At 43.3% G+C, this 13,113-nt stretch overlaps 1 protein-coding gene across 1 annotated transcript; it reads left to right on the top strand.

Moving 5' to 3' along the window:
- The first annotated feature begins 380 nt into the window (after nt 1-380).
- Nucleotides 381-7,109, top strand: LOC124673068 (zinc finger CCCH domain-containing protein 24-like). Its single transcript, XM_047209201.1, has 14 exons — nt 381-962; nt 1,879-1,971; nt 2,054-2,326; nt 2,423-2,495; nt 3,022-3,154; nt 3,238-3,391; nt 3,532-3,615; nt 3,707-3,829; nt 4,506-4,667; nt 4,742-4,876; nt 5,028-5,123; nt 5,259-5,762; nt 6,396-6,439; nt 6,734-7,109. Exons 1-14 carry the CDS (start codon nt 381-383, stop codon nt 6,975-6,977), a joined length of 2,700 nt encoding a protein of 899 aa, XP_047065157.1. The 3' UTR covers nt 6,978-7,109.
- The last annotated feature ends 6,004 nt before the right edge of the window (nt 7,110-13,113 follow it).

Raw genomic sequence — 13,113 nt, 5'->3', positions numbered from 1 at the left:
CCAGATGACCTTACCATCGGAGCCAACGTTGGAGGAGACTGGCAGTGGAAACAAAGAGAATAAGGAACAAACACATATTAGGAACCACGTAACACTACTGCTGGGAGTTGTTTGCTGTTCCTCTGCCTTCACGCCGCCGGCGAGCTCGCCAGCCGCCGGAGACGGCGGAGAAGGCGACCGAGTCTCAAGATTATCGAAAGAGCTACAGCAGCGCTACATTACCCGGCCCATTAAATTGTTCTATGTCATTCACTGAAAAAGGCCCAAACGAGAAATACGTGGCCCAAAAGCTTCTCAGTAAAAGAAGCCCAGAAGGAAGCCTCCTATCAAAACAGCCGGAGCTCTCCTCGCCAACCTTTTTCGCAACCCTGCACCCAGCCATGGAGGACGCCACGCCGCCGCCGCCGCCGCAGCAGCAGGAGACCGAGCTCGCCGGGGATAAGCGCAAGAGGGAGGAGAAATCTCCGGATACCGCCACCGCAGACGCGGCAGCAACCTCCCCCGCCGCCTCCACCGTCGAGGCCGCCGCCGCCCCCGCCGGGGATAAGCGCAGGAGGGAGGACTCGCCAGAGAAGCCTACCGGAGATGAAGCAGAAGCAGCCGCCCCCGCTGCCTCCACTGCCGCGGAGGCCTCCGCCCCCGCCCCCGGCGGCGGCGATAGGCCGCTGCACCCGATGTCGAAGACGAGCCTGTGCTCCTTCTTCCGGCGCCGCGGCGGCGGCCCGGACGGGTGCAGCCACGGGGAGGGGTGCCGGTACGCGCACACGGAGGAGGAGCTCCGGCCCCGGCCCGACGGCTCCTGGGACCCCACCTCCGACCGCGCCAAGAAGCTGCAGAAGGACTCCGAGGAGGAGGTGCACGAGGAGGAGGTGACCATTGACGAGACGTCGCTCGACAAGTGCCTCCTCGGGCTCTCCAGGCACTGGGTCACCGACAAGCTCAAGTCTTTCCTCGAGGAGCAGGCAAGCATTGCTGATCTTGATACCTCCTTCTTTCTTTGTATCATGAACTAGTAGTCTACTGAAGTGGCCATGTAGAGTGGGTTCACTTGAGCAGCTGTACATTGAACTCAGGTCACTAGAACTGATATCTGACAATAGTATTTTAGTTGGGATGCTCCATAACTAGTTGAACTCAGAAAAGAGAATCTATGTTTTGATGTATTATAAGGACCCGGCCAACTAAAGACTATAGCTGCGACAATCCATGATAATTCGCTGACTAGACTCAAGAGCTGTAAAGCAAAGTGGCTCAAGGATGAGGAATTTTCGTAAGACCGAGTTCTGTGGGTTCAGATGTCTTTAGATAGCATATCGTGGATATAACTATAACCAAACATGAGCTAGTCTGTAATTAATCGGTGTAAGCTAACAGCAGAATACCAGCTTACATGATTTGGTTGCATATATTGTATAAATTAGGCAGGACAGAGTTGCTCATCTTGAAATGTTTTAACAATTAGTTCATAGAAAAAATCTGTCCTTTTAATCTTCTGTAAAACACAGCTAGCACATCGTAAGTTGCATCATTTGAGAATTTGGTTTTGGGCCGATAACCTATTCTGAGTTTATTATTATTTGCTATTGAAATACTTTAACGCAAACTCTTCTTGTGTAAATCAATGGAAGAACATATATGCTATAATAATAACTGCCACCACTGAGTTCATTTCGGAATTGGCTTGGTGAAAAATAAACTGTTTACATAAAATTACTGGTTTTTAAATTGAAAACATGAAGTGAGAACAACATGTTCATGTTTTGGATAAATGCCTTGAAAGTTCAAAAAATGCTAAAGGTACATATGTATCTTCTGGAGGATACCCATTTGTCTATTTGATGCTACCTCAATGCCATAAGTTCAATGATGGTTGTGCAGGGAATCTCATATGCAGCAGCAAAGAAGAAGAAAGGAATGACTGTTGGCTTTGTGACATTTGAAAATATTGAACAACTGACAAATGCTGTGGAGGTAATTGTTCATTGATTTGTGCCGGCAGCATGTTTGGTTGTATAACAATTGACAAATGAATTTTGCCTCACAACCCGAGTAGGTCCTTAAGGAGAATCGATCTGGTGGAAAGGAAATGAAGATAGTAGATGCCAATCGTAGGTCACATCAGAAGCTACGCACAGAAGGACCGGCATCTGGAAATGGGGCAGCAGCAGAAAACGGTGTTGCTGCTGACGGAACATCTGCGCCTGAAGCAGCTGTAGTAGCAAGTATAAGAACTGTGCGCGACGCAGTTACCCCACTTGCCCATATGACTTACAAGGATCAGCTGGAGCACAAAAAAAATTCAGTTGCACAGTTACTGAAGAAACTTGTAAGATCAATTGCATGCCCAACTACCATTTAAAATTTGTAATCAACCATATATTTCGTAAAATTGGAATAACTTCATGTGTGTCTTATACCGCAGACTCGCAATGCTAAGAAAGCTTGCCCGTATGGTGTTTCCCTTCCAGAATGGATTTCTGAAGCAAAGCAAATTGGTACCCTCCTACTCCTAGTATATTGCATTGCTGATGTGCTATTCTCACTTCTCAGTACTGCTTCCGTCCCAAGACCATTTAAGTGCTAGTTAGAGTTTCTTGACCAAAATAAAGAAATTGTCTTGCTCGAGTATAAAGAGTGTGTCAGATTTTCTCCTAATGAAAGTGAACGCACTTAGCATCACACAAAGCTCAAATTGTTTTATTAATATCCAGATTTGAGTCTTTGGAACATGTGTATAATCTGTGAGCCTGTTAGCTTTGCCCTTCTGGCTCGACCAGTAATCTTGAGTACTTGGCACGTGTTATTTTATTGCTCTTAACAAAGAGATCTGGCAAAAGGTTGTTTTCTGGCTGTATCCTAGCACTTACATATGGATGAAAAACAGTTCTTTTTAGGTAACCGGCAGTTATAGAATCATCATACACTTGTTGCAGTCTGCACAATGTATTTTCATTCTTCTGTTCTTGTAGTATATGTTCTTCTGCTCTTCAGCTTGTGCTAAGTGTCTGTTTGATCATCCAGGTGGTCTTTCTTGCAAGCTTGAAGGCATTCTGGAGTCCCCAGTGATTGATGGTTATCGTAACAAATGTGAGTTCTCTGTGGGACATTCCTTGGCAGGTAAAAAGACGGTAGGGTTTATGCTTGGGAATTTCAGGTTGGTTTGTTTGATTCCTCTTTTTTTCTTCTTTCTTGTTCAACGTTATTCCAGCGTTAACGATTGATACAACATAATCTCAGGGAAGGTGTGACTGCTGTCGAGGAACCTGTGGACTGCCCAAATGTTTCAGGAATTTCCTCCAAATATGCTTTCATGTTTCAAGATTTTCTGCAGTCGTCAACCTTACCTGTGTGGAACAGAGTTGATAATTCTGGATTTTGGCGCCAACTCACGGTGTGTTCTCGCTAAGCATTTACATCTTTATCGGATACTTCTATTTCTTTTCTCTATTGAGATTCTGTAAACTGAATTTCTTCTGGTTTGTGTATCAAAGTGGGGATAACTTCTTACATTGACTATGATTGTCATATTAGGTTCGAGAGGGAAGAAGTCCAGCTCAAGCTGTTGGTGCACAAGATGCAGAAATACAAATATCTGAAGTCATGATTATTGTTCAGGTAGTTTGGACTGAACTTGAGATGTGCTTTTCAGTTCAATGCAGTTTGTGCTGGCAGTACCACTGACAGGCTATACTTTCTATACTATCAGGTGTGCTCCACAGGTATTGATGAGCTACTGATGAAAGATGAGTTTGCCAAGTTGTCCATGACGCTGATACAAGGGGCTGCAACATGCTCACCTCCATTGCCTCTTACAACTATAGTAGTCCAAGTAAGTTTGAACATCTGCTCCAGAATAATGATTCTGTGCATGTTTCCCTTCTGGAACTCCTTAATGCCTATGTCCATTAAGTTATTCTTGTGGTCACACAATCGCAGTCTGTTAACTTAATGTGTGTTATACGGAGTAACTTGTAACTCCGCATACTGCCCAGTAGAACGTGCAGTTATGGCGCACTCACCGCTTAGTTCTGACTTGCTGCACTTATGAGTAATTTTAGCAGATTTTATTGTTTGAACTGAAATTTACACAGTATTCTCTTCATTTCGAAATAGATGTCATTTTGAAACACGTGCAATCAAACTTATAAAAGTTTGCCAACTGATGTACACAAAAACATATTTATAATTCTCACATGGAGTCGATACTTCATTCTTAGAAAACCATGGAGATGATATTAGTATATTTGTCATCAAAAGCATACTATTCCGTTTTATGTAATGTCTATTGTTATTGGCGTAAAGTTAGCACAAAAATTGTCAAATCTGTTGTGATGCTGGTTTCCACAACGCCATCACTATAGGAAGATAGTGAGCTTTTTATGGCTATATCTGTAATTTTCATTCGAGTTTATACATATCAGATTTGGTTTGTTTCGAGAAGTGCGCCTCTTTGTTATTCTTGAAATTTTATTTGCAGCTAATGAAATCATTCACTAATCATGCAGGATCACACAGGAATATCAAATGTAGCAGCAGCTGACTGTCCACTGATCCCACTATTGGTGCGAAAAGTAGGCCAATCAGAAGAGGGGGCAGTGGATCAAACAAGAATTCACGATCACATCAGCAATCTTCGGTTCTCATTATCACCAACAGCATTTTTCCAGGTCTGGCTGAAATGCGAACTACTTTGACATTTGGGCTCTGTGGTTAAATTTTGTATTGACTCACAGTTACGCAGGTCAATACTCTTGCTGCAGAAAGATTGTACACCCTTGCTGGTGACTGGGCCAATCTCAACTCAGACACATTACTTTTTGACGTATGCTGTGGGACTGGGACAATTGGCCTGACATTAGCACACCGTGTTGGAATGGTGATTTCCTGTGTACACTTCATCTTATTGCAAATAATGGTTCTTATTTCCAGTATAATATAAAATGCAGTTGTGGATATGTTTCCTGTTAGATGGCTCAGTCGTTGCTTTGGAATAGTATTTCTCAAATCTTCGTTGTTAAATATGCTAGGTTGTTGGAATTGAAATGAATGAAGCAGCAGTTCTGGATGCTGAGAGAAATGCTCTTATCAATGGTATAAAAAATTGCCGTTTTGTCTGCGGGAAGGTGAGACATTTTTACCCTTATGATCAATTCTGTTCTCTGGTTTGCTGATCATGATGTTATATTGTACCTTTGGCTTCCATATCTCTGTACTCACCACAATACTCTCATCTGAATCTCCAACCTGGGAATAAACAGGCCGAAAATGTGATGGGGTCTCTTCTCACGGAGTATCTTGGTTCACCACAGCAGGACCTTGTGGTTTCTGAAAGTAATTCAGAAGTTGGTGCTACAGGAAAAAATGAAGATATAGTTGATGGTACAAAGAATAATGGTGAAACTATGGACAGTTCAACGGAGAAAACCGACAATGGTGAAAGTCAGCAGATGGGAGACAAGTCGGACCATCATCCCAGTTCTAGTGATGAGATAAATGGGGACTTGGGGGATAAGGTGAGCAAACAGTTGGAAGGTGGGCATGATCAATCCATTGTGGCTAATGGTAATCCAAATAGTGAGGAAGCGTCATTGTTGATCAGTGAGGAGTCCATTGCCACAAAATCAGCTGACTGCTTGGAGCACACAAAAACACTTGGGGATGGTTCTTCGGTTTCTAACAATGACACACTTGCTGCTACTGCATGTCAGTTTAAGAACTTTGTTGCTATTGTAGACCCTCCACGTGCTGGGCTTCACCCTACTGTAAGTAAATTTCAGTCATTAGTTTTCTTAGCATAAACATTATTATTTTTATGTTTGGAAATGCTTTTGTTTAACATATGCCCAATCCCAGTGGCATTATGAGTTAATGACACACAACCCTTGGTTCAACGTTGGTTTTGACTTGCATCGCTACTAGTATTTCGCCGAAGGCGAATGGCATAGTGAAATGTCTGTTGCAGACTTTCCTATAAACAAAGCAGATTATGCTTAAATTTAGAGTTCTCCGTAGATTAAGTGATCATTAGAGTAATGTGGTATAAGTGCTTTGCCTGGTACTGTAGATATCGGGGATGTTACAGTGATAATAATACTCCCTCCATCCATAAGAAGATGTTGGAGATTTGTCTAAATTCGAATGTATCTAGAATTATGAACTGCATTATGATCCTAATTAGCATGTATTGAACTTAGTCATTTGTGAAAGAAGTCCATGCTAATAACTAGCATGATATTAGTTTTTTTTTTGCTGGTAGCATGGTATTAGTTGACTGAAGCACCCCATGCACATTGCTTGTGCCCGTAACATGTTCAGTTGTTCTGTATGCCATTCTGCTTGTGACTGGACTACCAAATTTTGTGGAGGATCAAACTCACTTTCTGAATATTTGATAGGTGCTCAAGGTGTTGAGGACTCATCCACGCATCCGTCGTCTAGTGTAAGTCGTTCATGCCTCCTCTGTGTTATAGTGGTGAATAGATAATCGAGCGTCCTATTATGAAGTTATCATGCCATCTTGCACACACATGCATATTCAAATCCCAGTCTGTAAAGGTAGAAAGAGAAACACATATCACTTGTTATGTACTGCCCAATTGGGATGCATTTCCTGCAATCCAGCATTTCCTGCATTATTCAAATCCCAGTGCTGTAATCAAGTGTTCCTTCTATAGAAGACCGGTGGTAAATTTTGAGGAATTTAAGAATTTACTCTATGTTTCAATTCAACCAGGTACATTTCCTGCAATCCAGACACTCTAGTTGCCAACGCGATCGAGCTTTGCACCCCCACATCAGAGAACAGGGAAAAGAACAAGGGCCACCGTGCATGGCGGAACATGAGCAGTGCTGGCCTCGCAAGGCAGAGGACAAAGTCGATGCCCAGCTCGGAGCCTTTTGTTCCCAAGAGAGCCATGGCAGTGGACTTGTTCCCCCACACCTCGCACTGCGAGATGGTCATGCTTTTCGAGAGGTGAACAGAGTAGTCTGTTTGTTCATTGTATACTTACTCTTTAGATTTTGACCTTTGTTGAGGATCATGCCAAGCTCTCTCTGGTCGTGTTGTTGTACCAAATTAACTTGACTCGTAAGCACAACAGTTGTATCGAGATCTGTGTGTTGCTATTCTTGTACATTCTTTTTTTCTTTCTAATTTCTAATTGATGCCGGAGCTCAACCTGTAACCTAGATCCACCACAGCCAAAAATCTAATTGTCCAGTTGCATTCTAGTCAGGGAAACCCATATTAAGGCACTGGTCCTAGTGTTGGCAGACACTGCTGATCAGACTTTAAGTTTCTGGTTGCAATCTTGTGCTGAGAAAAGTTGAGTTCCTGCTGATTGGCCAAACCAGGCAAACACACATGGCCTACATAAATACAAAAGTATCTAATGCAATGGAGAAGGATATGTGTGGATTTAGTTTTCTGGCGCCCACAGGAAAGCAATGGCTCGCAATGGCAGTAGCAATCACAATCATCCCAAGATGTTGAGAATTAAAGCAGAGGGTGTGGTCATATAATCTGAAGCTGAGAGGAACACATGACTTTCTTGATGCCAAAGGTGTAGAGATGCAAAAGCATCTAGGTTGGCAAGTAGGAAAGTGAGTGTGTGCTACAAGATCGCCACTTCATTTTCTTGAGATTTTCCACTTGTAAGTTACTGAGAAATTATTAAATCTTCCTGATATTGCTTTACCTTTGGATCAATATCCAACTATCTTCGCCTCACTTTATATGTAACCTAAGATCAGAAAATCAACATCTGTTAGGACTAAATCATAGCTATATTTTTCTGAAATTGCACGGTTCCAATACTTTAAGATCTTAAAAACAATGAAGCGACATAGGATTCGCAAAACTGAGAGGAAAATCATCGAGGTGGCAAGTAAGTAGGGAGTCTTCAATGGATCGACCATCAAGGCACACTAACCTTGACCCTAAGAAGAGGTCAGCTCCTATATAAATTCTGTGCAACTAATAACAACTATACTGGTGGTGCCATGAACTCGGTGTGGGACGAACGGGTCAGCACGTGCAAACTCATATCTCTTGCCGGCTGCCGGGCAATAATGCCCTGATTTAAGCAAGTCTTGCTTGACCTTTTAGATGTCAGACCTTGAAATTAATGTCGACTCAATCATCAACCATAACACACTGTGCCAGCAAATTGCTGCTCTCCCTCTATCGGTAGAGAGATGCCATTTTGATATTGGTATGGTAGTCTTCCACATGTTAATTACTTTTCATGTACTATTACTAAAAATATTTTAAAAAATTATTAAACATCAGTATCGCGAGAAATCTAGTGATACTACGTTCAACTTACAAGAAAAAAAAAGTGACTTCACATTTTTTGGAAGTCATCTATTTGAGAGAGAATGAAGCACTCGCGGTTCCTTAGAAAGAAGGTGATATGACTACTACTATTTTTTTTAAGAAACACAGTATACAAATGTAGACGCTCACATCGATCATAGCATATATGTGAAATCAACAGAATTATCGACTGTTACTTTAGAGAAAAATATAAGCTTATGAACTTCGAATATTCAGCAAACGGACGGGTGATATCAACTGCTTCATTTTGGCATGTTAATATGTTATACCGAGTCAACTGGAGCCAATCTAGAGTTGTCATTATTGGCGATGGTCGTCCGGTGCGCTGGTTTTTTAGGGTTTTGGCACCACGACTTCTCATTTGTGTACTAGAACAAGCTCTACTATGCCTGGCTTCGGTGGTGGAGGGGCGAGGACGATGGTGTGCCTTCCGGACGCTGATTTAAAAAATATATTTGTGACTTTTTTTTGGGTTGTTTATATTGTGCATTTATGCTGCTGATGATTATTAGTAGGTTGATGGAATTTTGGAAGAATTTTCCTTTGGAGCCGGAGCAGGTGGATGACGTCAAACGAAGTCTGACACTGACCATAATACCCTTTTCTTTATCTACATAAACCTACCGATTAAAATCGTGTGGTGGAGTGAAGGGTCATTTTAAATTAGGCAATCCTGCACCAATCGTTGCAGCCGTCTAGACGTCAAATTACCAGCTTGTATATGTCATGCACCATCTCTATAGATCAGTCCCAGTGTGGTCTCTGTTGGCCACAAATGGAAATGATCTCACAGCTCCCTGTAGCCATATATGCCGTTTTGTCAACGTCGCTTTGACTTTATTATCCGACACGTCACAAAGAGCAGGACAGATTAGTTTGCACATGTGGCAGTCGAGCTCCTTGCCATAGGGCTCTCTCTGGAAAACGAGCAGCCAACGCTGTATATTAACTGTAGGCGCAATCTTCCTTTCGCTTTGCATCTTCACCAATTGCTAAACAAAGTCTTGCTCATTATCTATTGGAGTGCTTTTTGTTCACTTTCACTAGTAGGAAATCAGACTAATCACACTGGATGTTGCCACGTAGATTGAGTGACCTTGTTAATCAGTGCGCATCAGTATGGTCCTCTCATTTGTTCCATCTGCTTTATGAAAACGACATAAATCAGACTAATTCTTTAAAAAAAATCGATAAAGACTAATTCTTTAGTACATGTATTAATGTATACCATTCCTTCTTCCATATATTTGTTGAATTTATCGAGCTAAGGACTATGGTGCTACGAATGTGATGATGATTGCTTTTAGTTTCGCAAAATTCGTATAGTTGCTTTCATATAAAACGATTTGCTAAGCCTGGCACATGGACGCATCGATTAATTACTTAGCGTTACGAACCTGATGACGATCACTATTAATTTGAATAATATATACAGTTTGTTTCACATAAAATGATTTGCATAGCATATTTAGCTTGATTGGCACATGAGGCAGTCGAGCTGGACACCTGCCCCCTCTGCAAAACGAGCAACCAACGCTCAATATTGAACTGCAGGTGCAATCTTTGCTTTCGCTTTGCATCTTCACCAATTGGTAAACAATGTCTTGTGCATTGGCACTACAGCAATACACGCCACCCACTGTTTTTAGATAGAAACCACGCGCCGCCTCTTCCTCCCGGGTCGCTCCCGCCTGGGCGATCCTGAAGGTCACCCCATCGCCTCGCCTCGAGCTTCCCCAACACCATTCCCGTCTGGCCACTGCCGGCGACGGTGGCGGCGCCTGTCCCTCCGTAGACGGAGATTAGGGAGTGTTGCGACGCGTCCTGTTGTTCCTCCAGGCGGTGGGGGATGGCGTCGGGCGGGCCAAGTGGTGTTGCGGCTAAGGCATCGAGGTGGAGGGGCGTTGGACGTGCGTCTCCAGCGGGCGCCATCGTAGCCGGCGGTGGCGCGCCGTTCTTAGACCGGCGGCGCCGTGGGCCATCCCCGTGCTCTGGCTTGCGTCTAGCGGCCGCGAGTGGCTTCGTTAGTGTCCTGTTCAGCAACCCGACAGTTCGTTGTCTTCTCCGCTGTCCGCTGGTGGTGTGGGACTACCGGAGCGGCTTTTTAATGAAGGTGGTGGTCCTACGGTTTCTCTTGTGCGAAGATGAAGACATGACTGAGGCATGTCCTTCTTGATCTAGCGAGTGTTGAGTTTCGGAAGGCTCCGTCGACGAATATAACAGTGCACCTATTGTCTGGAGTTTGCGGGGCCGGGTGGTATTCGGTCGTGCGCACTCATGCTTTTATTCCGACCATTTGGTTCTGGAGAGATTGGCGCGAAGCTCTGTGATGTGTTGTCATCTGGTGACATTTTGATCCATGGTGAAGTCAAAGGCGGAGAATATCATGAAAGCGGGATGGAAGAACTAGCAATGGAGGTTCAAGTATTTACGTTGTTGAGGAATTTGCTTAGTGTTCTGGCCTCCGCAAAAGCAGTATGAAAGTGTGGGCTGCAACACATGTGAAGTTAGGAGTCTTACCTTTGAGGATGAAAATCTAAGGTCTAACCTTAATTGGTTGTGTCTGACAGTGACCTTGTTGCAGGCATTGTTTTGAGAGCATAGACTATCTTCAAGTTGAAAATCTAAGATCTTTGACCGGGCGACTACGGTGCTTATGCATTATTCCCTTTTTTGAGGCATCGCTTTTGGAGAGCCTAAAATTCAGGTGTTGTCTTGGTGGTGGTTGTATTGTTGTTGCTAGGGCTAAAATACTGTAGCAGAACTTTTATTTTTTAGTTTTCTTTATTTTTTTTTATGTGTGCATCTGTACTTTTAGTAGGATATTGCGTTGTTGCAGAGGCTAGATGTATTTGATATCTCTTAATATTAATATATCCATTAATATTAATATATCCAGTTGATCAAAAAATGTCTTGTGCATTATCTATGGGACTGCTTTTGTGCTCTCTTAACAGAGAATAAGACTAGTCATATTGATGTCAGAGAGAACAAAACTACCTATTGAGAAAGCACTTCTCATCCGCTTTCCTCTCCTGGTCCGTTGAGAGTCAACTCACTTTTCCAGCCGCCGCCCCTCTTCCCCCTTCTGTCCGAAGGCTCTGCCAGCCAGCGAGGGGTTGGATTAGGTGGTAGGCTACCCTTGTATATAGTAGATGTAGGTCTAGAGTTAGGTTTCCCCATGTGGAGGGTTGGCCATGTGCCGTTTCGGAGCGTGCTGCTGACGCCGGCGAGTGGTGTCAGCTGGCTTACGGTGCTGCTCACCCTTGTCATGGTGGCACGGTGCTACGGGTGGCAGGGAGGAGTGGCGGCGGCGTCTTCGTCAATAAACTCGCACTTGTTCGATTGCGAGCCAGATCTGGCCAGGGCGGAGCCGTGTCCTACTTTTGCTGGCCATGGAGGTCATGGGAGGCAAGAGTGGTGGCGGTTTCTTCCCATCTCCGCATCTGGCGAGCAGGAAATGGAGGCTGCGTCCATGGGGATTTTTGGGAGTTCATCATCAACAGCTCCTCATCGACGGTTGTTCACCGTCAAGGTGCTGATTCTTACGGCCGAAGGGCGGCCACTCCAAGATGTGTTGCTGGATTTGTGCTAGCATGTACTATTCTTCTTCCTCCCGTCCGGTGAGCTCAAAGGGAGGATCTTTGCGAGCTGCGTGGCGGCGTTCATCGCATGGTCATCTCCAAGTGGTGCCGTCCCTGGAGATGGCGCGGGTGGCTGCGACGTCGAGCTCAACATCTCCGGCGGTGGAGAAGGGTCTGATTGCGTTTTAATTTTATTTTTAAGGTCCTTTCAATAAAAGTCAAGGGGTCTGTTGTAATTTCTCTTTGTTTACAGGATCCTTGATGTAAAATGTATTCCCACCGCTTCTGATTAATGCAGTCTGGGCTCTTCGGAGCCCTTCTCGTGTTAAAAAAAAAGTCATATTGATGTCGCAACAAGTAGTTTGAGTGGCTTTGTTAATAAGTGTGCATCACTCCATCTTCTCGTTTGTTTATCCATCCGCTTTTCGTAGACGACATAAATCTTTTGTACACACAGGCTCAATTTTTTTCAGCAAACTATATACTACTTTTGTTTATAAAATGATGCCGCCAGTTTGTCTAAATTTATATATATCTAGACACTTTTTAGTGTATATATATAATTAAATTTAGAAAAACTTCTGGCATTTTTTTATGGACCGAGGGAGTGTAAGCTTCTTAATGCATGTATATCAATCCTTCTTCTATATATTTATTGATGTTTTTTTACTGAAATTATATGCCTGTTGACTTAATCGAGCTAATTAAGGTGGCACAGAAGTGACAGTAATCGCTTTTATTTTCACAAATTTCGTATAGTTACTTTCATATAAAACAATTTGCTAATTTAACCTTGGCACATGGACGCTCCAATTAATAACTTGGGCGTGCAAGCTGCAATTTTGATTGCCCGTAGGAAGCATGCAACGGATACTCTCTATCATGCACGTCATAATCTAACACAACTTTGCATTAAAGTTCCCGCGTTGCAAATACTGGCCTCAAATCGTAGTTAGTAGTGCACATCTCTGTCAAACGGATTCGTATTTTCTACCGCTCCCTTTGGAACAGAAGTCGCAAGTTGATGATTCCATAGGAATATATAACGCGTTATCCTCTTTATGTTGTTGTATCAGCAAATATGGCACCAAAACTTTGTGCTCTATTCGATCCATAGTAAGTGTCGTAGTTTTGTTCTTGAACTAAAACCACGAACGTATTATGGATCGAACGGAGTAGCATTAAAAGAAT

Source organism: Lolium rigidum, chromosome 7, assembly GCF_022539505.1.
Source record: "Lolium rigidum isolate FL_2022 chromosome 7, APGP_CSIRO_Lrig_0.1, whole genome shotgun sequence".
Taxonomy (NCBI): Eukaryota; Viridiplantae; Streptophyta; class Magnoliopsida; order Poales; family Poaceae; genus Lolium; species Lolium rigidum.
The sequence above is the reverse complement of the archived record's forward strand: the minus strand, read 5'-3'. Positions and strand labels throughout refer to the sequence as shown.

Coding starts and splice junctions, on each gene's coding strand:
- LOC124673068 (XM_047209201.1), top strand. CDS start 381: ATGGAGGACGCCACGCCGCCGCCGCCGCCGCAGCAGCAGGAGACCGAG. Junction 3,830..4,505: donor TTACAACTATAGTAGTCCAA/GTAAGTTTGAAC, acceptor CTAATCATGCAG/GATCACACAGGAATATCAAA. Junction 6,440..6,733: donor CCACGCATCCGTCGTCTAGT/GTAAGTCGTTCA, acceptor CAATTCAACCAG/GTACATTTCCTGCAATCCAG.